The 26,704-nt window shown below is 36.7% G+C and overlaps 2 protein-coding genes across 3 annotated transcripts in view; both read right to left on the bottom strand.

The window, feature by feature from the left end:
- Positions 1-26,704, bottom strand: part of asb1 (ankyrin repeat and SOCS box containing 1) — a 279,018-nt gene that overhangs the window by 63,523 nt on the left and 188,791 nt on the right. The gene's annotated exons all lie outside the window — the stretch shown is intronic.
- The window catches only part of adarb1b (adenosine deaminase RNA specific B1b), a 146,582-nt gene continuing 129,924 nt past the window's right edge, over positions 10,047-26,704 (bottom strand). For both annotated transcript variants that reach the window (XM_079619001.1, XM_079619002.1), the window contains 7 exons: positions 22,238-22,352; positions 21,705-21,873; positions 20,647-20,798; positions 19,619-19,787; positions 15,134-15,315; positions 13,151-13,329; positions 10,047-12,282 (listed from right to left, as the gene is read on the bottom strand). In XM_079619001.1, the coding sequence (XP_079475127.1) occupies positions 12,106-12,282; positions 13,151-13,329; positions 15,134-15,315; positions 19,619-19,787; positions 20,647-20,798; positions 21,705-21,873; positions 22,238-22,352 (1,143 nt within the window). In that variant the 3' untranslated portion in view covers positions 10,047-12,105. The remainder of the gene's footprint in view (positions 12,283-13,150; positions 13,330-15,133; positions 15,316-19,618; positions 19,788-20,646; positions 20,799-21,704; positions 21,874-22,237; positions 22,353-26,704) is intronic.

Here is a 26,704-nt window from a genome sequence, read left to right as displayed (position 1 = left end):
AGTTTATTGTTTAAAAAACCCAAATTAGACTGTGAAAAATTGTTAAAAATGTCTAAAATATTATATGGAAAATATGTAGTTTAAGTTAGTTACTACAGTATACTGTTCAATTACTTATTTTATTCATTAATTTGCTAATTTATTATCTATTAAATTGTATTTATTTATTCTAAATTCTGTTTATTTATTTAAATCTTATTTATTAATTTATTTTCTTGTTTATTAACTTGTTTCAGTCTCATTTTTATTCATTTATTTTAATGCAGTTTGAATATAAGTTTTATTTGTTAACACAGTTTACGTCAAAAATTTTCTACGAACCCCTTAGCACTCACTTGCGGCCCCATGATGGTCCCTGGACCCCAGTTTGAAAACCCCCGGGCTATTAGAAATACTCACCTTAACAAATGGCACATAAAGAAAACAGCAACAATACATCAACGGTATAGCAATAACAACTAAAAGCAATGATAGTGACAACAAGAGTTATAATAAAAATGCTGATAGCAACAACCAATAACAACAATAACGACAACAACAACAATATATTGTTTCAGCTCATCATCTTCATGCAACCATCAATATATCTCTTCATCCATCCCTGCTTTCTTCTCCAGGGGAGAGTGAATGTAAAGTTTAACCAACAACTTTAAATGGGGCCCAGATGCAGGGTCCAAACCAAATTGAAGTGTGCTGGATTCAGATAAGTGTAATGTCCTGGGGTTTGCGGCCCGTCTCATAGCGCGGCACTTCTCTTTGCTCTCGGTGACAGCTGGTGTGGCGTCAGCGCGCGCGGGGAGACAAGGTCACCGGGATTCCAGGCTAATAAATGGTGTGAAGATGGAACGGGCCGGTGGAGAGCGAGGCTGTGGAGCGATTCGCCACATACATCAACTCCACTGAGCAGAAAATTGAAATGGAAATCTGGGCCTTGAATGAGTGCAGATCCCATTGTCCCCAGAATGCAATCTGATGATGTATGATATCTTTTACGCCGGCCGGTCCCTGCTCGCCGCTTCATTTTGAACCACAACTGGACAGGTGAGCTCATGTGAAACTTTGCAGGCGCGTCTGAATGAGGTTCCCCAGACAGAGTATGATGACTCCTCAGTGAAAATGAGATATATAAGCACATTATGGATTCATGAAGATCAAGATGAATGTCTCTAGGGAGTGAACTAATTGCTGTATATATGCAGAGAAATGTGATAAACACTTGAGGTTCAATAGCTATGATGAAAAAAGCAATAAAAGCATAAATCACAAATGCAACTGACACAGTAAATTTCAACACAGGACTAAACATTTAAGTATAAACGAACACAACGATGCCAGTGTAGCACAATTCCTGAATGAAATAAATCATACATGAGTGTGAATGTGAGTTCGCAGTCTGTGTAGATATTATGCAGTGCGCGAGCTGTGAATATAAACTATCACACAACGCGGCCAGTGTATGCGAATCCCGAATGAATTTCTGAATGCAGAACCTCTTACTAGTAGGCCTATACTACTCGTACTACCTTTATCATTCCTTTCTATGGCAGAAATAAGAGTAGTATGCGACTCCGGGTAACACTTTTTTGATGAAGTAACTCTGCAACTACATGTCAACTAACTCCCATTAGAGTATTATGAGACTGGCTGCTTAATATCTGCTAACTCTTTATTGTGGTGGTCCTCTATACAGACATTCTGCCGACTGGAAGTACAATGTCCTACTCGACATGTATTTATTATAACATGTATTTCCATACCCCCGTGCACGTTTCATGCTATTCAGAGTTACACAGATGTCGGCCACCTTTTACAGTTCCTACTGAACCAAAACATCAAGCCTATGCTGCGTTCAATCCATAACTACTGCAATTTGGAAGAGATAGAAACCCGTGAAGTTATACTTGTAATGTTTGCACTAGCTCATATTAAATAACTGGAACGCACACCGGACATTCTGAACGGGGTGTTTATTTCGCCATCTTGATTCTTACACAATCTCGCGAGAGTACCTGGATCCTGCCCGAGGGCTACGGTGTCCCTTTGGGGACATACAGTCAGGATGTCACAATAGTGGTTCTTGACTCGAATGTATGCGTTTCAATAGCAACACTACCAATGCCGGAATGAATCTGCAGCAGTCAGGTGGTCAATGCTCTTTAAGTTGTTTATGTTCATTATTATTGTAATGTTATGTGCTTTGAGACATGAGTTTAATGCAATCTCTTGCTACGCTGTTTGTTTTGGAGGCGGCGTGGCTTTGGAGACGCTCTGCAGGGAGGCTGGGATCTAGTGCTTTCAAAGATAGCTCGCCATTGTTAGCCTCTGCGAAAATTGCCTACACTACCTTTAATGAACTTCAAGCTATCTTATATATCTTTAGTCTTATTTCTGTACCGATAGAAACACGTGGGAGTTATTTTGCACTGGAAACGGGTTTTAAAGCAGAGGTTTTAAAGAATTTCAGACAGCTTATGACAGATTTCATGCTAACACAATGAGGATGGATGGAATAAACATTCATAAACAAGTAAGCTTTTCATCTTTTCGTCCATCACATACTGTATGTGACACAACCACAAGGCCAGGGGAAGGCTTTCTACTTGAAAACGATCTAACAAAACTGAGTCAGCAAAGGAGTCCGTCCCGGATAGGTGATCGAGATGGACGAGACGGGGGGCAGAAACTCCCCAGCTAATAAACTTCCAGACAGCACTGCTGCCATTTCAAACCAGAGGGTATGTGAAGGTAATGAAGCTTTCAGTTCTCAGTTCTGATTTAGAAGACTTCTGGGGACATAGCCTACACACAGCAAAAACACAAAAGTACAGGTTTATATTTTAAAGGGATAGTTCAGTCAAAAACTTAAATTCTGTCATTATTTACTTGTATAGCAGACCTCCATGAGTTTATTTATTGTGCTGAACACAAAAGAAGATATTTTGAAGAATATGGGTAACCAAACAGTTGTGGGGCACCATTAACTTCCGTAAAATGGGGGAAAAAATACTATGGAAGTCAATAGGGCCATGCAACTGTTTGGTTACAAACATTCTTCAAAATATCCTTCGTTGTGTTCAGCAGAACAAAGAAATTAATTTCAACTTGAGAGTGAGTAAATGATGACAGAATTTTCATTTTTGGACGAACTATTCCTTTAAAGAGACGTGATTTGATGTCAGGAACATATTCATTCTATTACAGTATAGGCAAAATCTATTTTATTCTTTATTTTAGGATGAAATGTGAACGTTTCCTTGAGGTTTCCGAGGTCCCTGTAGTTTTTACACTGAGTCAGGACTGATGCAGCAGTGACGGTATAGCAGGTGGAGGTGTTTAGATGAGAATATCTCCATCTGTTGAGGAACATGGCTCTCCGGCTCCATTAAGCTGATCACTGAAGAACATCAACGAGCCACCGCAGGGAGAAGCAAACTAATGGCCACGGTAACTTCATTATATATGAAAAACTGTGGTTCTATATCCAAGAAGTGGAATTATCTTAAATCCAGATGGACTTTTTAATCACAATAAACGGACACATTTTTTACAACTAATATGGGTCCAATTATTTCAATGACACACTTCACGCTATTGCATTACCTGTGTCTGTGTGATTAACGTTGCTTCAGGACATTAGTCTGGGTTCCCAAACTTCCACGACTGATGTAATCATCACGGACGACTGGAAGTGTTACGGGAAAGGAATTTTTTTTTAGCTTTCCCTGGTAAACAAGCAAACTAAGCATAACCTTCCTTACGTGACCACATCCTATCATTTTTTTTTTTTTAATTACCAATGAATAAAACCATGTCAACCATGATTAACCATGAATGATTAAATGAAGCATTTTCTCTGAAGTTGTAGGCCGAGCGCAGTCACATAAGTGGGTGGCCACATTTCTTTGAAGAATCAGAGCTAGAGCTAGAAAAAAAAAGGAAAGAAAGCCACAATTCAAAGAAAATGATCAGTGATATTTTCCATGAAGTTATGCATTGAAGGAGAAACCTCAGCTTCACAAAGGTGTGAGAACTCTAAGAAAGGAATAATATTTCATATTTCTCTGCAGCCATCATGGCTGGAATAATAATGTCATAGTTTGTTCGGTCCAATAAAGGATCTTTATGATTCTACGAAAGAAAAATCATTTTGAAAATGTAAATTGTCAGTTCACGGTCATCACTCCAGAAAGACTGAAATCTCATATTGAAAACGACATATTTCAAATATTATATAATAGTACTCTCAAAAATAAAGTTTTCACAGTGATGGCATAGAAGAACCATTTTTGGTTCCCAAAGAACATTTCAGTGAACAAAATGTTTTTCTTAGTGTGAAGAACATTTTAATCATCTAAACTAAAGAACCTTTTGTGGAATGGGAAGGTTCTATGAATGTTAAAGGCTCTTCATGGAACCATCGATGCCAATAAAGAACCTTCATTTTAAAGAGTGTACAATGCAATATTCTGAATATTCTCTGCATGGCTGGTTCATTGGAAATAAAACTTAGGAAATTATTTTGCAGTATTAGTTCCAGTGCTAGATTCATATTTTAATTTTCAGTAAATATTTTACATATTCACATTTAATAAAAAAAAAAAATTGGGGCAAAATTTGAGTGGTGTAATTGGACAACTTTTTGAGAAGTCATGTCTGTGTTATCGATTCTTTCACATTTCACTTGATAGACATCCTTAAATATAATTAGGTTTTATATCTTTCAGTTGTTCTTATAATTAGAGGTCTTAAGGTACATTCACACCAAAAACGATAACAGGCCTATATTAGTGTCCACACCAACAGACAATAACGCTTTATTTTTTATAAGCACGCACGGATGTCGTCTATTTAAATGCTCAAATTCTTTAAAGCAGATCAATTCTGACTATCAATGTTTTTATTGTTCATCTGCTGGAAAAAAATGTGTTCTGAAAGTGATTCCAATGATAACTTTCCTCTGTGCCATTATTGTTATGGTTGTGGTGTAGAATTAATATTCTTGTAGAATTAGAAATATGATTAAACTAGTTAACGTTCTTGGTGTGAACAAGCCTTTACTTTCATCTGAAGAACAAAATATATTTGGAAGAATGTTGGGGTTAAAGCATCTCATCAGTTAACTTTGCTTATATTGAACAGATTGTGCTGAAATATCTCAATCACAGTGATGCATCTAAAACCTATTCCATAAATCACATTGTCACGGAGCAAACCCGTGATCATGAATGACTGTATGAAGGTTCACCATATCAAACACACAAACATGTGCCGCATTAACGCAGTCTGTTTACTGACACTGATATCCTGGATATTCAGACTGCAGTGTTGTGAATGTGCAATGTTTGTGCAATACTTGAATGTATTGTGTATAATGTGTTTTAGATATTTGAGGGTACAATGTGTATTTGTTTGTGTAGTGGATATGTACAACGTGTTTGGGTATCATTAGCCGCTAACGTTGTTCATTCATGATTATAGAGAACCACAACACAAATATGTTTGATTTGAAACTTTATTGAAAATTGTTTAACACATTATTATATATCTAACTTACCTGCTTGGAAAACATCTGTGACCAAACCTGTATTATCTTAAATGCAGAGTATTTAAACATAGTGCACATGCTGCCTGATTGGGAGAAACCATGTTGGGTAACTGGGGGGTTTCCAAATGTTCCTGTAAAGCAAGGTTTATAATGGTTAATTCATTGTTTTGCATTTTGTTTTGCATCATAGTTGCATGTTGTTGTTACTGTGTAATTTAATTATGGTTATTGTTTAATATGCATTAGTGGGTTGGAAGTACATATGTTAGAAAGTAACTTACCTGTAGAATGGTACATTCCAGGGTGTGGACTAGACCATAAATGGCTGCCAGAAGCATGGTGCAAGAGAGGTCAGGTTGGTTGTGTGAAGTGGAAGCAAGCCCATAGAAACTGGTTCCAGAAAGTTTGTTAACCAAACAATACCACTGCTGTTGTGGCTACCTTCCCACGAAACCTTATAAATATTTATGTTATTTTTAGTTTCTTTTTCTTTGTTTTTGTTTTGTTTTGTTTGTTTGTTGATGCCATTGGATTTGCACTGTCTTCACAATAAATTCACCTTAATTGGGATTTCCTGGCGCATTGGTCTTATTATGCCTCTGATCGCGAGGGCGATCGCTAACACACATATTTTGAAATAAGGTAGCCTATATGTTACAAACACAACAATGACACTATTTTACTGTGTCCTTGTTACACGTTACATGTAGTTACTTTAGTACTCCAATCCTAACTCTATAGTAAGTAAATGTAGTTAATTATTAATAATAATAATTTATTTATTCAGTAATAATAATTTTATTCAGTACTTAAATGCATAATTACACTAACATGGACACCTTTTTAAGATGGATTTTTTTTTTTTATTATTATAATGTTATATCAATTAAACAATATAAATTGTATATGTGGTTTATGAACCGGTCTCTATTATTCATAAAACTCCATAAAAACTCTAAACTGTCATTCATAAAGCACTTTTTAAGTAAAGTTTTCACGTCCTTTGAAGTTCCCTATGAAGGCCTCATTCATGCCAACAGGAACGCAGTGGAGGTTTTGCAACCGAGTGTGTGTCTGTGATCAGTCCTGTTGACACTCGCTGTTGTTACTGATCAAGGCGCTGTCATGCACGGAGTCGGTTTGCTTTTGTATTCCTCACACACGCAGGCAGAAACTCAGCAGTCGCCACTGCCGCTGTCAAGCTTTAGGAATCCTCCGCTCACTCCCACAAGCCCCTGTAAAGTTTGCTGAGGTACTTTCAGGACGGCAATGCTGGAGAACTTCTTCCAAAACTTCTTGCGGATGGGAATTAACTGGAATCGGATGGACTTAACTGGGAATTAATCTTCAATCATCAGACTAGGTGCACCACTGGATGCTTGAACCAACAAACAGTGCAAGTGTTTACTATGTTGTCATTTTCCCCTCCCTCTGATAAACACAGTGTCTCTCATTGAGTCTGGCTCAGTAGTCAGATGCACGGTGCTCGTATTAATAATGAATCCGTAACCAGTGGCACAGAACAACTCAAAAAGCCTGTGTTCCCGGTGGGATCTGCTTATGATGTACGGCTGGGACTGGATCTCTTTCTCAAGTCGGAGTCGTCCAGGGAAGTCTTCTGCGCTTGCTGAGATCATAAGCACATAGAGATCCATGCTTCTCTTCCACATGTGCTGGGTACTTCACCTTCGTCTGGATTAACAGGGAATTATACACCAGCTAATATGGGATGAGAAATAGGAGGTAAATTCACTGCAATTGAGGTTCCCACGCTCATGAAACGCCTAGAATTGTCAGAGAATGATAAATTTGGCATCATAGATTGCACCGCTTTCAAATTTCATTGGCTAAATATTCCTCTTTGCGAGTGTGTTAGAGGAAAACTTGCTCACAAGATGACTTTAGAGTGTCTTAATGGAGAAATTGTCTACAGAACATGTGATTTAAATCTTTTTATTCAACAAATGGTCTGGGGAATAGTCACTTTAGGGGATAGTTCACCTAATAATGATCAATCATTTATTTACTTCCATGTTGTTCTAAATCTGTATGTGGATCTTTCTTTTAAAAGAAAGTACATGAAAGTATAATACAATTTAGTTTGATTTAAACAGTGTCACATGATCCTTCAGAAACCATTCTAATATGCGGCTCAAGAAACATTTCTTATTATTGATCATTTCTTCTATGTTGAAAACAGTTTAATAACGAATACTTAATGAGATCACATTGGACAGACCTCCCGATCAGTGGAATTACTAGAGAGCTGAATAAAATGCACCCACATTTTAATGCTTGGATTATTAATTTTTGTTATGTTAGCAGCACACCAAATCTATTTTGAGTTGAGTCTCCAATGTGGATAATTCAGCTTTTATAGTTTATGTGAAACAGACAGACACACACACGAAAGAAAGAAAAAACACGACACTAATATGCAAAGGTAAACTAAGATCTTTTTTATTTCTTTCTTTTTTTTTTTTTTTTGTATAGATCTATTTTTTTGTTCCTTTTTTTCTACATACAAGTCCTTTTTTTTAAAGTATGTCGTCATGCTGGGTGCAGCTTCGGTGAAGTAGCTCATGCAGGTGACCCATGTGGATATTACGAAGGACAGGCAAAAGACGGGGTGGACCGAGATCGAGCTGGACCACCGCCGGACTCCACTGTACAGTCACCAAATCACAAGACGTTTAGAAACGGGCTGGCCAGGACCAGGGGGACGAAAGTCAGGACTCTTTGCTAAGACACTGCTCAGATTCCCAAAAGAACACAATGAAGGGAAAAAAACAAAAACAAAAAAATCGTGACATCATCCGCTGGCGTCTCACGCCATCAAAACCATCCGTAAGAGAAGACGACAGATAAAGAGAAGGTGAAGACGAAATTAGGATGATGCAAAGAAGAAAAAATATATCTTTTGTGTGTGAAAAAAAAAAAAATCCCATAAGTCTCCCGCCCTTGAAAAGTGTCACCAGCAGAAAAAGCTACTTTTTGCTGAGCCACATTTATGTAGAACCGACTGTGCTCATTAATTTCAGGCCGTAATCGTTTCCATTAGAGCAAAAGGGAGTCAAAGTCTACAGTCATTAATCATTACAGTTCTGCAGATCCCCACACGCTCACATGGGTCCGTCACAAATACATTACGGCCGCGCTCTGCAAGGACACGGCGGCCCTGGCATTTTGAGTAAAGACCTTAAAACGAAATTGCATGTTGCTTTTTGAGTGAAAAATTAAAATTAGTAATACATATGCAAGGAGTCTACTGTAACAGCATTGGAGAGGGTCACAATATATTTACAGCAGTGCACCAGAATACTGAGGATGACGAGCACGTCCCAAAGCCAGTCCCGACTGATCCAACTCAAATGCACATAATTAAAGACAAAACAAAACACACATTAGTGAATATGAAAGAACAAAACTCAACAAAGGCTGGACTGTAAAATGCTGAACAATCTTTGCACCAATAACTTTCTCGTCTTTTAAAAAATAGTCTCAGTTTGTTTGAATGCTTCAAAAGGAAAAAGTAAATTGACATCTTTGGTGAAGATTCCACAGCAATCTCTCAGTCTTGTTGCTAGAATGCCAACTGGGCTCAGCAGCAGGTGCACAGACACACACACTCGAACCAACGGACGGACAGACACGCATACTGCTGGTTTCTTTGAAAGGTTTAAAATCAACAACCATCCTGCTGGAGAAACCTGACGCCAGAGCAGGAAATGGAATGAAGCAGGTCTGATTTCATGGAAGTATTATGGAGGAACAGGCTCTGCGACCCATCAAAGGAAAACCCAAACCTGCACGTGGTTCTCTTTTCATCGGGACAAAATACGAGAGCTTTTAAAGAATCTTAATGCAGCGTTTCATGTTGGCCATGATATAAATCTTCAAGAAAAGGGACCGTTAAACCACCTTAAAAGTAGTCAATATTCAATATTTATGACTTTACTAATGGAAAATCTTTCCTTATGCTCCACCTCTCAATGTTTTTTTTTAAACATACAGCAGTTTGGGGTCAGTAAGATTAGAATATATATATATATAAAATAAATACTTTTATTAATTAAGGATGCATTAAACTGATCAGAAGTTACAGTAAAGATATTTATAGTATTACAAAATACTTATATTTCTAATAAATGCTGTTCTTTTGAACTTTCTATTCATCAAATAATCCTGGTTTTCACTAAAATATTAAATCAGCATAAATGTTTTAAACATTAATGATGATAATAATAAATGTTTCACCAAACCAGAATTTTAGAATATTCAAATGATTTCTGAAGGATCATGTGACACTGAAGAGTAATGATGCTGAAAATTCAGCTTTGACACAAAAGAATAAATTACTTTATTTTAATATATTCTAAATGTGTAATTTAATATTGTAAAAAATGTCACAATTTTTACTGTATTTTTGATCAAATAAACACCTGGTGAGCATAAGAGACTTCTTTCGAAAACTTTAGCATTCAAATGTTTAAAGGCGATAAAAAAAAGTGTACAAAACTGGAAATGTATCACATTTATTGAATAATTCCTTACATTTCAGTCTATTCCTCACACACGATTCCTGAGATCTGAAATATAATGCTTGAGTTATATGTTACGCTGGTTTTGTGTCGATGTTTTGTCCTTTTTGAGCTTGACTGTCGTTGAACTGCTGTTGTACTTAAAAGAGCTGCATAAAGATCCTTTAAAAATCTCCTTTTTTGTTCCAAGGAAAAAACTACAGCATACAGGTTTTAGGGTGAGTAACTCATTTTTGGGTCAGCTACGCAGCCTTTGCATCTTTCATTTTGTGTGTCAAATCATATGTCTGAAATGTTATAAATCCCACCAGGAGTTTATATTATACAGCAACACTCCTGGAATCTAAAAACCACCAAAGCTCAACTTAAAAAAAAAAAAGAAAAAAGAATGATCGGTACAGAAAATAGTTCTGCTTTCTAGCTCTCTATAACCTTACCAGTCAAACATGCTGCACTGGATAAGCCATAAATCAAAGAGCGCCTGAGCTCCTGGCTCAGACCTTCCTACAGCAGAAGTCTGCGGAGGGAAAACCTCTTCCTCGAGGACACGGCTGAACTCAGCCTCACAGAAACCGTCTCGGAGGATTCAGGTCTATGCAGGAAAAGAAAAGATCCTCGAACTAGATGCAAGGATAAAGTGAAAGTCAGAGTCGCCCCTGCAAACCCTCGCTTTCCGCATGCAGAGATGACTTTTGTCAATAATAAACGTGCATCGTTTTTCAGATGGTGAAAAACTCCCACAATGCCCTGCTCTCGAACCTGCAGCGACTTAATGCAGCATGAATGTTGAAGGACGAGTTCATCCAGAAACGAACCGATTATTAACTCGCCCACACGTCGTTTCGAATGCCGTTCGTCATGCAAAGCTATTGTTTGACTTCGGAAGATTTGGAATAAAAGTCATATGGTGCTTTTATGGAGCTTGGAACGACATGTGGGGGAACTTTCATGTTTGGATGAACTGTTCCTTTAACATGAGTGTAACTCGATCACATTCGCTGGGAAGTCTGCCGTCCGAGTGACTCGATGGACTCCACGCTGCTTTGAGTCAATACAGTGTCGAAACGTAAAAAAGAAAAGAAGGGCTTCTAAAACGGTCCATTACAGGCCAGTAATGTATTTAGCCCAGATAAAGGGCTTTCTTTGAGCGAGGCTGCCCGGAGCCTTGCGTGATTCGCACATGCATTTAAGACCTCTGAGAAATTTAAATAGCCACGACACATTGTTTAATCCGATCAATGCACTTTGGTTGCATCTATAAGAATACTCAATTATCCAATTCAATGTTCTGTTTGAGAATACAGTTTGCGCTTCCAAGCTCTAAAGGAACCGTGTGCAAAAAATTCAAGTTTCCCTCCGAGGTCAAATTAAAATCTGAAATCTATTCCGACTAGAAAGACGGCGTACGCTAACTCTACACTAAAGTCCTGACAAAAGTGTGTCTACCTAAAGGGACCATGCTTTATAGTAATGATCTATGTGAATTTCTTCCCCTTTAAAAATCCGGAGGGAACGGAATAAAAAATAGAAATATGCTTATGTGTTGCATATCAAGGAGAATCATGCTCGAAAGGTGAGCCAGCATTTGGGTAGGCTGGACCAGGAAACCTTCAGACCCGTGCGCACAGCTGTGTGGTCGACCTGAAGCCACGTAACGTACACGTTTACGGCGTCGAGGTTTTGTCAGAAGAACAACCCTCTCTCATGAAAATAGTTTGAAAAACTAAAAATAACTTTTTTCCAGTTATAAATGACATTGCATCCCGTTATCCGCGGAAGGCTAATGCCGCTAACTTCAAAACAAACAAACAAACATACGTTAAATGACAACCTGCTTCTACATTACAAATTATAAAGGCAAAGTCATGATTCACACAAAGAGAGCAAAATGACAGACACTAAAGGGCTCTTAGTTTGTCTGAGAACAAACAGCAACACACACATACACACACACCCGCACATCAAGTGAAGTATTAACAGCTGGTTGTTGTCATGTCCTGGTCTTTTTTTGTCCCCTGTTCAAGAGTTCAGTGAGAACTGGTCCTGTTCTATGGGCTTTTTCACCCAGGCACCCAGGCCCGCTTTGTGAAAGGCCTTGATGAGCGTTTGCTTCGCTGTGTGATACTCCTCCGCTGCTTGTTTGGCTTCGTGGTACGAGCTGGGCTTGGGCACTTTGATTCGCAGAGTTGACGAGAGCTGCCGAGAGAAAAAAAAAATTACAGTACATGACACGTTTTGTTTGTTTTTTTACACACACACACACACACACATATATATATATATATATATATATATATATATATATATATATATATATATATATATATATATATATATATATATATATATATATATATATATATATATATATATATATATATATATATATATATATATATATATATATATTAGGGATGCACCGAAATGAAAATTCTGGGCCGAAACCGATACTGAAAATTTAGGATGCACTTGGCCGAAAACCGAAACCGATACCGAAAATTTAGGATGCACTTGGCAGAAAACCGAAAACTGAAGCCGAAAATGGCTTCTTTTAAAAACTTTAATATATATTTATTTATATTGCTTAATTTTTAATGGATCTGAAATGAAAAATCACAAACCAATAGAATAATCATCAAACTTGTATTACCACTAACAGTTACATAACAAAACCTAAAATATTTTATATATGATATATATTTTATATTACATGCCTATACATATATACACACACACACACACATATATATATATATATATATATATATATATATATATTATACATACACACTGAATAATCTATATACTATACTGTATATTACGTATAAATATAACTATATGTAATTACACAACTACAATAGTGAACAACAAAGCGGAAATCACAAAGGAAACGCTTAACCGTTTTTAGTACATGGTTGTCGTGTAATATTATATTTTTCATTCCTGTTCTGTATACCATTAAATACAAAGGATTTGTTGTGGAAAGAGGTAACTAAATATTTGTTTATAGTGTTTTTAACATGCTGTAAATTTATATTCATTTTGAAATTTGTGATGGTCTTACCTTAGTGTGTAGTGGCACCCAGCGGCTGTAAATGGCGTGCTTACAGAGACGTGAGGGTCTGCCCATGTCATCCTTGCCTGTGGTGGCGTTGATGACTTCTAGAGCCTGATCTCCCACCGTCCAGTTCACACTGAAGTTGGGGGCCTTTCCTGGCTGCCGGGCCTCAGCGTTACTGATTCCTGCAAACACACAAATACACTCATCATAGTAGAAAACTAAACCCAGAGATGGTGTTAAGTGCATCTGGTGCAAACATACAGTCTGGCCCTTTTTATGCAGACGACTTGATATAACTTAAATATTTCCTGAACAAATGCGAATACATTTATTTCAAGGCTTGTTTTTTTAAAATAAAAAACCCAGATAAAACAATGTGTCAAAGGTTGTTTAAATAGTTTATTTTGTATAAACAGATTAAAACAATTGTACTTACGAGTGTAAATGTCTCCAATAAGATACTAAACAACAGACTAATGACTTATGCTATTTTACAGTACAAGAACTCAAAAGAGCAATACAAAGCCAACGTAACCAAATGTTAGAGAACAGACTAAACCGGAAACAAAGAAGAAACTATATTAACTGAATATTTACTTGAAGTAATGGTAAATAATTGAAAAATCTTTTATTCTTTAATATTTATATTCTTATTAAGGTTAAATTAATACTAAAATACATGAAGTAATATAATATGTAATTTTATAAAAATATTTCCATTAAGCATACAATAAATGGCTCATTGCTTTACGCATTACCTCTTTACCTCTAGACCAAGACAACAGGAACAAAAAGAGTTGATAAAGGCAGAAGAGTCGTTCTTTGAGCTAGTGTTATGAAGCATAGGTCGAGTATGTTATGCTTCAACCTCCCACAACACATCATCAAATGGAGATTTCAGCAGTAAGCCATTAAAAGCAAGTTCTGCTGGGAATCTGATGTAATCTACTGCAAAAGCAGTGCTGGGTGTTTCTCATCATGAGGAACAAAACAAAGTGAGAAAGGATATGTTCTCTTTGAAATGACACTCAAGCTAATATTTAATGAGGAAACCTTTAGTGTCTATCTAAACCCAGTGCGCAGAAACTAGATACAAGTTGCGATGCTACTGTACTAACTCAACTAGGTTTTTCAGAAGCATAAAAACAGTTCATCAATTTTTATCAAAAATATCTCAAGGATATCTCAATTCAACGGTGAAACTAATATATTATATAGACTCATTTCATGCAAAGTGAGATATTTCAATCCTTTATTTGTTATCATTTTCATGATTATGGCTTACAGCTTATGAAACCCCCAAATTCAAAAATTAGAATATTGTGAAAAGGTTTTAGCCATAATGACCAAAATTATAACAAATAAAAGGATTGAAATATCTCACTTTGCATGTATTGAGTCTATATAATATATTAGTTTCAGCTTTTAAGTTGAATTACTGAAATAAATGAACTTTTGCACGATATTCAAATTTTTCGAGTTTCACCTGTATATACTGTATGTAGAATACAAGTATCGAATCGGGACTCGGTATCAGCTGTTTCTAAATATTCAACGACTCAGGGGAGCAAAAAACTTGATCATTGTTTTGTACCATGTATAAAAATATGACTGATTAAATTCAAAATTATTACTGCCTCTATACATAGCTTCAAAATAGTTAGCTTTTAGTAGGTCGTTTTTCTAACCACTTAAAGTGTAGCTTGACTGTAGCTGAACCACTTTCAATTTTGACAGTTTTTCCCAACCAGCAGAGGCATCTGCGATTTCAGGCATGATGTGAATTACTGGAACGGGCCGTCGGTGTGTGATGGCCAGATGGAGAGCAGGCCCATCTAAATTCCAGTAATTCACCAAACCACAAGGAAATTGAAGGCGAGTTTGGGGAAACTGTCCATCTAGTAAAGGGTAATGCAATTTGACATCGGTGCCATTTTCAATGATTTGGGAGTGTAAATGCGAGCCGGCCGCATGATGTTGTCTTACCGCTGAGCAGGGGGCGGTTGAGGGAGAATTGCTGGGGCAGGTCTTCGATGTCAGCGATCCGCTGGTACATGGCTCTGGACAGATGATCAGCGTGATACAGGCTGCCCAGGATGATGCTGGAGAAGTAGATGGGCTCAGTGAAGTAGCTCATCAGAGAGCCCTGGATGCCCACCACGTTCCACCTGCAGGAACACACAAACACCTTCAAGACACAGATACCATTATTTTATATGCACTTGTCTCTCTGATGTATGTAACCCCCATCAAAACAAACCTGGGGTCCGTTTTTATTATAAATACCGTAATTATTACATTATTTTTTTTTGTGGCATTTTGCATATATTTCCCCCCCTGCTGTACGCAACACCATCAAAACAGACCTGCAGTTGATTTTTTTATTAAAGTCAATTAGAATTATTGTTACGTTTAATTAGAATATAATTATTTTACAATATTATAATTGACATTTTTCATTAATTTCCCCCCTGCTGTTCGCAACCCCATCAGAACAGACGTGTGGTGGATTTTTATCATAATTAATTACAATTATTTTATTTATTTATAATTATTTTATTATTAACATTTTGCATCGTTTTCCCCTGCTGCTCGCCATCAGAGCAGACTTGCAGTCCAATTGTATTATATTTAAAAATAGTATTAATTATAATTATAACTATTACATTTAATTATAATGAAATACTTTTATATTTGGTATATAATACCGTATTTTCTATTATTGGCATTTTCAATATTTTTTTTGCTGTTTGCAACCCCATCAGAACTGTCCACCAGTTGACAACCACTGCATTTTACCAGCTTTAAAAGTTAAAATATTTTTTTTTGTTTTTTTTTTGTTACTAGCCTGAAGTACTTCCAGCACTTTTACATAATGCATTCCTAATCTCGCCGTCTAAAACGCTACAAATTACCATGTAGATGGAGCATAGACAATCAGGAACTACAAGAATCACAAAACATGAAAACAACAGAGCAAAAAAAAGCAATCTGGCCAGCAGCCCAGATGTGAATGATTTTCAAACGCCTGATATATAAAAACATTGTTCAATTAGAGCTGTTCTTACAAACCACCTCATTTACATCTTTTCTTTACAGGTCCCAGACTCACCGACTGGGTCTCCCTCAGCCATTCACAATCAAAAGGCCCAATCAAGCCCAAATCTGCTCCCCAAAACAACACCTGCTGTATGCAGCTGAACAGATCCCAGACTCAAGTGATTAGAGCTGTTCTTTTCAGCCTGACCAATCAACAGCCTCCGATGCCAGAAAGACACGCTTCAACTTTAGCTATTGGAGTTGTTTTGCATTTAATTCTGCTCTAAAAATAAATAAACGGGTGATCAGGAAGAGGGTTTGTGCACTATAGACTTAAGCTAAAGATATGGCATCAACAAAAAGAGCTTCTGCATGTTTTGGAGCTCCTGTTATTCTTATTTCAGACATGGCTGGATCAGCACCTTCCATTAAAAATTGACAGGGACACCCTTCACCCGCAGTGTTTGAGACTCACACCTGGTCATGTGTCTAGCAGAGCAGGTACAGGCCCTGACGGAGGAGACACAGCGCTCGATCAACACCACACGCTCATTCATCTCAGCAGATGGGCTGCTTTTCCTTGAGTGTGAGCTGTGAACATCAGTTCTGCTGTGTGTGTGTGTGTGTGTGTGTGTGTGTGTGTGTGTGTCACACCGTCCCTGAGCAACACATAAACTAGCCTAGCCCTCACTAAATACCGCTTTCCTTTAAAAACCAAAACAATAAACTCAATCAGCAAACAATACAGTATCAAGCAGATACTGAAAACATGAAAGGTTTATTGTCTCTCTATAGTTCAATACTTCAACTGATGCATTTGTATATGGACATTAATACATGCGTGTGTTACGGTTAACCCAGGGCCATCGACATTGTTGTTAAATGTTTTTTTTCATTAAAAAGCTCAATTAACACACAATCTTCAGTGAACATCATATTGTATCATCTCCTTTAGTATGACAACCGAAAACAAATATAGGGATATCAAGTGATTACGTTTTTTAAAATCAAATTAATTACATCATAAGCAAATTCATCAAATCAAATTAAATTGTAAATCAATCCCCCAAATGACCCCCAAAAAGATAATCTAAAGTCATTATTGTGTTAGATGAGAAAAGCATTGAATAGACATTACAAAAAGTAGCTTTAGAAAGAAGTATTTTGATCCAACATATAATTTATTACACAAACATTTAAGGCTACAATATGGCCATAAAATTTTTTTTTCTAGAAGCTGAACTGGCATTTAAGTATATTTACACAGCATGTTTAATGCAGCTCACAGGTGGCATGACTATGAATACAAATAATTAAATGATACTCTAAATATGAAACTAAAACACCCAGTAGATGGTGGGAAGTAAGGTCGTATTTACACTGCAGGTCTTGATGCCAAATTCTGATTTGTTGACTATTTCAGATTTTTTTTTGACGACCATCTTACATCTTTTAAAAGTGACCCGTATCCGATATCTGTATTTACACTATACTTTTGGGGAAACGACCCAAGGTAGACGTACTGACCCGGAAAAGCTTAGGTCAAAAAGGATGTTCCACATATGAATGAGGATATCGGAATCAGTGTGAATTTTTCCATTACTTGAACCATGTAATGTATATGCAGCCTTACTGTCTTAATGACCGAGTCATTCATTCAACCGATTCATTCAAACGGCCGATTCATTCAGGAACGATGCAAGCGGCCGTCTTTATGAAAGTGTCATTGAACCAACTGCTCACCCAATTTGTTAAAAACCGCAGATTAATTCAGTAACGAAACACTGCTGTGCTGCTCAGAGACGCACAACCGTTCGGCTGTGGCTTTGTCAGGAACTATTTTCATTGGTGAAATTGAGCAAAAACAGACAATATTGTGAAACTAGATCATGTGATATAAATAGACAAAACACAGAAGGGCATTATTGCCCTCATATCTTGAATTTTAGTGGCATTTTAACTGCCTTCTAATAGGCTTCATCACACAGTCAGTCGTTGCCCTGCATCATGTTCATAACAAAACTGGATGTAACGTAAGATGATGTATAGGACTGGGCCGGGGCGTTGTGCGTTAATAATTTTAACGCATTATTTCCCCCCATAATTAATCGTGCCAAATTAATGTTAAATTGACAGCCCTAAAAAAAGAAAAATCATTTAAAAAAAAAAAAAATTCTTTTGCAAAGCAGTTTGCGGTTTAAAAAACAAAACAAAAAAACAACGTTTTGTAGTTTCAATGGGGGTCTAAAAAAGAAAAAGTACAATAAAAAAAATTTGACTGCAGGATGAGGTTGATATAAATGTACTGCAGAGTGACAGTTTGTGTGCGTGTGTGTGTGTGTGTGTGTGTGTGCGCGCTGAAGTGGAGATGCACACTGGGTATTCTCTCATTAGCAGAGACAGGACCTGTGCTCTCTGGTCACAGCTGTCTCTGACATGTTCTTATCTCTCCGCTCACAGCTGCTGGGACGGCAGGGACAGACACGTCGCACACATTGACCCCACAGGATAAATGAATGCTCCCTCCTACTCTGATAATACTGTCTTCTTTATTTAACTAGGGTTATAGTAATGTTGAACCCATGCACCTCTTTCCCCGTCAATTATGAAGTCCGGTAATAGCCAACGAGCAATTAAATTCACAAAGCCCTTGTTCTCTTCCCAACGGTGACAGGTACAGCGTCTACCCAGTGCAGTGAGATTAACCAGAAGGTTCCAGACTACTGCTTCTGCTGAGCTGTCTATTATTCTAATGAAGAGGGCTGACAATACTTTCACTCCAAAACTTAGTGAACTGCTTAACTAGGCAGCAACTTCCCACATAGACATCATAGAAGCAAAGGTCGGCAGGAATTTATGCTCATTACGGCCACATTTTAATGCAACATTACATCCTTTACAGACAAGGACACCCCAGAATGCATTGTGATGAGCTCAGTGAAGAGTTGGAATATTTTTTTATTTAGTAAAATAGCAAAAAAAAGAAACAAAATATTTTATATGGTTATTAGCATGTACTGTACCTAAGGAACAGTTCAGGCTTAAAAAATGGCTAGCCAACATTATATACATGTATAAAGGGGATAGAAAGGTGTAGCGCCAAACATTAGTCCCAAACTGATGAGTAATAACTTCTTGTGGTAAGACAGGGAAAGAAACCAGTGTCCATCAAACCCTTTATGAAGGTATTGGATTTGACCAAAACGTCTCTAATGTTTCTCGCTCTATAATATGAAAAAAGAGGCTGGACTCTCGCCCACACTTATGTGCAAAACATTACTGGACATCCTTAAAACTGAGCAGCTGGGATTCTACTAGTGTTGTTGCTGAGCATCAGTTAGTATGTATATGTAGGCAGCAAACAGGAAGTCAGCTCACTAGGTTTTAGAACAGGGTTCATATGTACACGTGTGTTTACATGCTACCAACTACCTTGCGATTTTGTCACTGCATGACATCGTGAGCAGCCGCTCCCCCTGCAGGACCCCGTCCCATGTCTGTATGGTGTTACTCGTGCGCACCGGGATGGTTCCCTCTCCAGACTCGATCTTGGTTCTCAGTTGGCCCCTTGCCTTCCTGTTGGGGTGTCTGTCTCCCTGGTCTGAGGAGAACAGAGTTAAACAAACATTTTAAAAGAAAGAGGGGCATTTCCAATGCCATGTTTCTGAAAATGTTAGAGGAACACTACACTTTTTTTTGGAAATAGGCTCATTTTCCTGGTACGAGAATGCTGCTGGTACGGCTGAACAGCTCCTTGATTATTACGCAGGAATGAGAGTATAGTTCCTAGTCATATTGGCCTAGAAAATCACAACTTTTCATTTTCTGTCGGTCTTAGTACACGATGTAACTACAGAAGAGTCAAGTTTTAAATAGGAAAAATATGGAAACTCTTTGGTAATTTTTTTGAGAGAGATGCTAACGGTCTAATCAGATTCAATGATCTATGCTAAGCTATGCTAAAAGTGCTACCGCCAGACCCGGAGATCGGCTGAATGGATTCGAAAACGGTAAAACCCGACTGTTTAACTCTAGGGGAGTTGGAAAATTAGCCTATTTACAAAAAAAGTGGAGTGTTCCTTTAATCTACTTCAACTAATCAAAACATTTAATCAACCAGTTACAATAAGTTAAAGAAGAGTAATTGTTTGTTTTGCTTCGGCTGAATAATTGTATGGTCTATAAAGCAACACTCAAGAGCAGAATTAATCAGTTCACAAGAGTCGTCGACAAAGCCAGCTAATTAAAAACACTGATGAAATTTGTTTTTGAAATGCAGTCAGACAGTCAAGTGAAATTATAATGAAATGCGACCTGATCATAAGAGGTCCCATCCTGATCTTAATTGAACAACTATTCAGTTTTGATCATTCATGTCCAACAAGTGTTTGCTCATCCACCTCGCGCTAGATCACGTATAAAGGACTGAACAGTTTGATTGAATAAAGACTCAGTTTCACCCTCTACGCCGGCCTCGTGAGGAGAGAAGATCCGAGCGTCTCCACAGGGCGATGTGCTGATGTAAAGATGAAACTGGACGCTGTCTTTCAGCCGGAAGCCACGTTTGTCACACTGCGTGAATATGGACTTTTGGTGCTCCTCTTTATTGTTGCTAAATTCAGAGAGAAACAATAGACAAAAATCTAAATTTTCTAGTGTGTCATGTACAAATACATACAATGCATGTATACTTGCATGACCATATTGCAATTATTTTGACATATTGTGACTGCAATTTGAACTTCAAGATTCTAAACATTTAAAGGTGTGGTCAGTACAGATATTACATACATATTGTATACTGTATATATATCTCATACACACTTTTTTTTTTTTGGAACTCAGTCCACTTGCATATACAAATTAATATATAAAGTAAATATATCCATAATAATAATTTTATTATAGATTACATAGTCTCTCACTTTCTTTACATATTTGTGTTTTTATTTTGTATATTATAGATTACATAAATGTTCTCAAAATATTTAAATTAACATGTATATAAATGAATATACATTTCATTTTTTATTACATCAGAGCATTTGGTTCTTTAATCAATTTTATTTTATACATTTTTATTTTATTTATCTTATTGATAGCACATTTTTTCGATATATTTTCATATTATTTATTTACATTTGGTGGTTTAATAAATTACAAAATACTATATTGCGTCTAATGTATAAATGCTTATATTAAATTATAAGCATTTTTTAAAATTATAAATAAATTATACAATACACAATCCATACTAATATATATTATTATTATATTTAAAATATATACGTTTATATTATATATTTATATTTAACATTTATATAGTATTTGGTGTTTAATAAATTGCAAAAGGCCACATTATGATTAATAACTAAAAACTATACAGTAACAAAGACGTTAAATTAAAACCTGTTTATGAGTTTAATTTCCCTTTCTACAAGACTAAACATCATCCATCACCCTATGATGACAATTGAGACGTACAGAGACATGCAAGAGAGTAAAGGCGGCGTCTCACCTTAAGAAGTGCTCCAGCTGCATGTAGAGATACCTGATCAGGGAGCGACGAGCAATGATTTCAGCGTGACAGTCGTTGAGCGCCAGGCCACGGTCGCTCATATACTCGCCGTTTATACACTTGGTTCCCGTGGAGACGCAGATGACCTGAGCGTCCTTGACATCAGTGCCTGTGTTCAAAACGGGGTGGAAACATACCAGGACTGACAACTGAACCAACACAAATCACACAACACTCCCGAAAACTATTTTACTTAAGTCTGGGAATATCTTTTCAGATTTTTTAGTATTAGTAAAAGTAACCATTTCAAGTACCGTACACAAAACACCATTAAAGCAGTCAGTAAGTAATTCATTAGGCCGATTCATAAATATAACTAATGAGCTTGAGTCTTTTTGATGGTTTACTTGTAAAGAACTGTCTTAGAGCCATTTGGAGGCAAAATGCAGATATTCAGTGTTTCAGTTTAATTTTTTTTTAACATTTCTGAAAAAGAACTTGTTCTCAGTTCTAATTCCTATGCAGAACTCTACCTGTTGTCATGACAACACCCGCCAGAACTTTCCGCCGTGCGTGTGGAGACGTGAAGTTGTCAGTGAGCTCGCTGAATTTGTCCACTACCAGACGAGAAACGGCATCTGCAAGAACCTGGTAAAGAGCATACAGGCGTCAGACTTCAATGCTAACATCAGTAATACATGAACACACATTCTCTTACAGGCAGAAACGCAATACTGAAAACAGGGCTGCACTTTATTTTACAGTACGTGCACTTACATGTACTTCCCTAAGAAAGCACTGGGTAATATAAGGTAACTACATGGGTTAAGGTTAAGTTTAGGGGTAGGTTCAGGATTAGTGCCTTGTTATTACCCAGTTACTATAATAAGTAAATAGTATGTACATACATGGGGAACAGGACTATAAAATAAAGTGCTGCCGAAAACAGTACAGACCTCATGACTAAATTCAACATTAAGTCATCCTCCCCCTTCGACATGTAATACACACTTCTCATGATCCAATCAATTCCTGATGGATAAAATCAATAAAAAAAAATGTCTTGTTGAATATGCTTTTCCACTCAGAAATATTTGAGATTAAAAGTACAATTTCAACACAAAATAGTCTATACAATTGACCCTTCCCTCTATGGATGACTGTAAAGCAGAATTTACCGTAGACCTCAGATTCACCTTCTGCTGCTGCAATATAATATCAATATTTCATCGAAACCCTTCAGGCACCTCAGTGATTCCTTTCCGCTAACAGTGCCCTCCACTTCACATTCCTTAATATGCTGGAAAATGATTATGCCAAGGAAAAATCAATGGCCGAATGGGCACGAATTAGAGACATTAGTCTAACACTGCTTCCCAAATACTTCGGAGTCACTGAGTCGGAGACGGCTAATGGGAGTTTTAAAGCGGAGCATCCCGATACATTATCAGGAGACGGAGAAATCTCCACCCGAACAGAAGGCTGCGTTTTATTCTTATGATAAAACAGTAGTTTCCACCATCATCTTTATTTGCTTTCATTTCCCATTAGCGCCTAGGGACAGATGACAGGAAATTCACTGGCCAACTAGACGCTGACAGATTTCACAGGAGAGCAGTCTAGGAAACGAAGAAAGTGGGAAAAAGGAGGCTAACGCAGAGATAAAAACATTTGAACAACAAATAACATTCTTGAGAATGTTTTCAATAGAAATGCTAAATTAATAATGATTATTCATGACGATTGGCCTTTTGCATGCAATTTATTAAATTGACAAATGCAATATAAATGTAAAATACTTCATATATAAAATAAATCTATTAATAAAGTATGTATTAGAGCTGTTTTAGAGATTTAACATGTTAAATTGCTGTGATTAATTATGAAAAAAAAAAAAAAATGCAATCAATTTATTAACGCACATCGTCCTGGCCCAGATCTGTACGTCATCTTACATTACATGCACTTTAGTTATGAACATGATGCAGGGCAACGACTGACTGTGTGATGAAGCCTATTAGAAGGCAGTTAAAATGCAAGATATATGAGGGCAAAAAAAAGCCTTATAATTTTGCAATATCACAAGCTAAAGTGCTGTTTTTCCAAATATCTGCATGATTGCAAATGTGATATTGATTTTATACAAAAGTTTTAAAGTGTGTTACACTTTAGACACAACATTGTCTGTTTCTGCCAAATTTCACCAATGAAAGTAGTTCTAGACTAGGGCTGTAAACGATTAATCGCATCAAAAATAAAAGTTTGTGTTTACATAATATATGTGTGTATTGTGTATAATTATTTTGTATATATATATATAAATGCACACACATGCATGTATATATTTAAGAAAAATGTGTTATTTATAATATAAAATAGTTCTATTTATATATAATATAAAATATATAAAAATATATATGCAGTATATAAAGGCAAATATTTCTCAAATATATTCATGCATGTGTGTGTATTTATATATACAAAATAATTATACACAATACACACACATATATTATGTAAACACAACATTTTATTTTGGATGCGATTAATCGCGATTAATCGTTTACAGCCCTAGTCTAGACAAACCCACAGCAGAACCGTTGTGCAACACAGCGGTGTTTCGTTACTGAATGAATCTGCGGGTTTGTAATGAATCGAGTGAGCATTTGATTCATTGACACTTTCATAAAGATGGCCACTTGCTTCGTTTTTCCGGAATGAATCAGCCGTTTGAATGAATGACACATTAAAGGATAATTCCGGTATTTAACACCTTGAGTCTATATTGTAGTTTGTTTTGGATGAACAAGAGTGGTGGACAAATTTTTTTTGACAATGGTTCCTCTCTCGAGTTTTTGACTATAAAAGAATTGGCCATGGACCCATTTAACATTGGAGTCAATGGCCATGTCCGAAAATGTCATTAAAAAACAACCTTTAACATTAGTTTTCAAAACTGTGCAACTCACCGAGTGATTAGTGATGTTAGTTGATGTTCCCGAACCAAAAAGTGTTGCGAAATACAGTTTCTGTCGTGTTTTATTCGTCATTTTGTAAAATCCCATTGTTGAAAAAATAGTTCCACTATAGCAAAATAAACGGATTGGAATCATATATTGCGACGATATATTGTTTATAATCATCAACGAACACCACTAACCACTCGGTGAGTTTAACAGTTTTGTAAACGAACATTATTGGCTGTTTTAATGACATTTTCGGACATGCACATTGACTCCAATGTTAAATGGGTCCATGGCCAATTCTTTTATAGTCAAAAACTCGAGAGAGGAACCATTGTCAAAAAAATGTTGTCCACCACTCTTGTTCATCCAAAACAAACTACAATATAGACTCAAGGTGTTAAATACCGGAATTATCCTTTAAGACAGTAACTTGCTAAATAAATCACAAATTAATATGATAAATTAATATCATTTAATAATATAACAAATACATAAAAGTAATTTGATGAAAATAACTGTCAAAGTAATTTTATATAATTTTTTTATAAAGTCCAATAATTAACCCCAATCTTATATAATACAATCATTACATATAAAATTACTTTAAGTAATTATCCCTTAAAATCATAAATTATGTATACAATTTCCTAAGTAATGTCCTTTTATGATAGAATATCGACAAAAAAATATATAAAATATATTTATTTTTAGCTAAATCATACAATCCATTCCAATGTGTTAACAGAGCCCATCTTCGTTTCCATTAGGCTTTGCTCCTAATCAAGACGCCCATAATGGCCTATAGTATTCAACCTTCCATCGTTAATGTAAGGTCGGTACGTATCGCCACACGAGTGAAGGAAAAACTAAAACGATCAGTTGTCCCGTGACGAGAGTCTATTTAACCTCTTGCCATCTGGTTGAAACAAATACACCTCTCCGGCCTCTGGTCTCATATTGACAGCATGTTAAATTTGTGGGTATCAGATTAGGAACGGATAATGGGGTCTTGCATTCATGGTGCTGTATGTGTCACAGAGACAGACGGCCCAAGAGCAATCAACATCAGAGACAAAACATGCGGCTGACAGGACTGCTCTTTAGTGGACAGGCTGAAACAAAATGTTCTTGTTTTGACACGGTTCAGAGGAAGATGTTAATTAAGATTGGGTCGCTTCCAGGGTCTGGCCTTATCTCAAAAGAAGGATTAACAGAGGATTTTAGAAATGTGTAAATAGACGTCTTCTCACACAAACGCCAATCGTTGGTCATTTCGGCTCACTGTGTTGTTTCACTGGTAGGGGTGAGCGATATATTGAATATGCATGAACATATTCACAACGCTCTGCTAGAGACAAGACATTAAGAAACATTGCGAATACCATAATGCTTTAACGCTTTTTATTTGACCATTAAAATTACCTAAAGGTCCAGAGTTACAATGTCATTAGGAGCTGGAAATTAGATTTTAACCAAATTAATCAGTTCAGTTCAGGCCAATTAAGCGCATCATTATAGATTTTGTTTGTTTGAAAACCTCAGTCTCAACATGGAAAATGAAAAAAAAAAATATATATATTCAAATGTATGTAGATAAATGACGTGTTAGGTAGGTACATATGACAAAACAAAAACTAAATTAATATATAAAGACCCTCTCCCGTCCTTCGGATGAGACGTTAAACCGAGGCCCTGACTCTCTGTGGTCACTAAAAATCCCAGGATGTCTTTAGAAAGAGTAGGGGTGTAACCCCGGCATCCTGGCCAAATTTGCCCAGTGGCCTCTGTCCATCATGGCCTCCTTATAATCCTCCTATATATACTAATTGGCTTCATCACTGTCTCCTCTCCACCAGTAAGCTGGTGTGTGGTAGGCGTTCTGGTGCAATATGGCTGCCGTCGCATCATCCAGGTGATGCTGCACATTGGTGGTGGTTGAGGAGATTCCCCCTTCCATGTAAAGCGCTTTGAGTGTCCAGAAAAGCGCTATATAAATGTAATGAATTATTATTATTATTATATATATATATTTAT

The sequence above is a fragment of the Phoxinus phoxinus genome (assembly GCF_949152265.1).
Source record: "Phoxinus phoxinus genome assembly, chromosome: 7".
In the NCBI taxonomy this organism is placed as follows: Eukaryota; Metazoa; Chordata; class Actinopteri; order Cypriniformes; family Leuciscidae; genus Phoxinus; species Phoxinus phoxinus.
The sequence above is the reverse complement of the archived record's forward strand: the minus strand, read 5'-3'. Positions and strand labels throughout refer to the sequence as shown.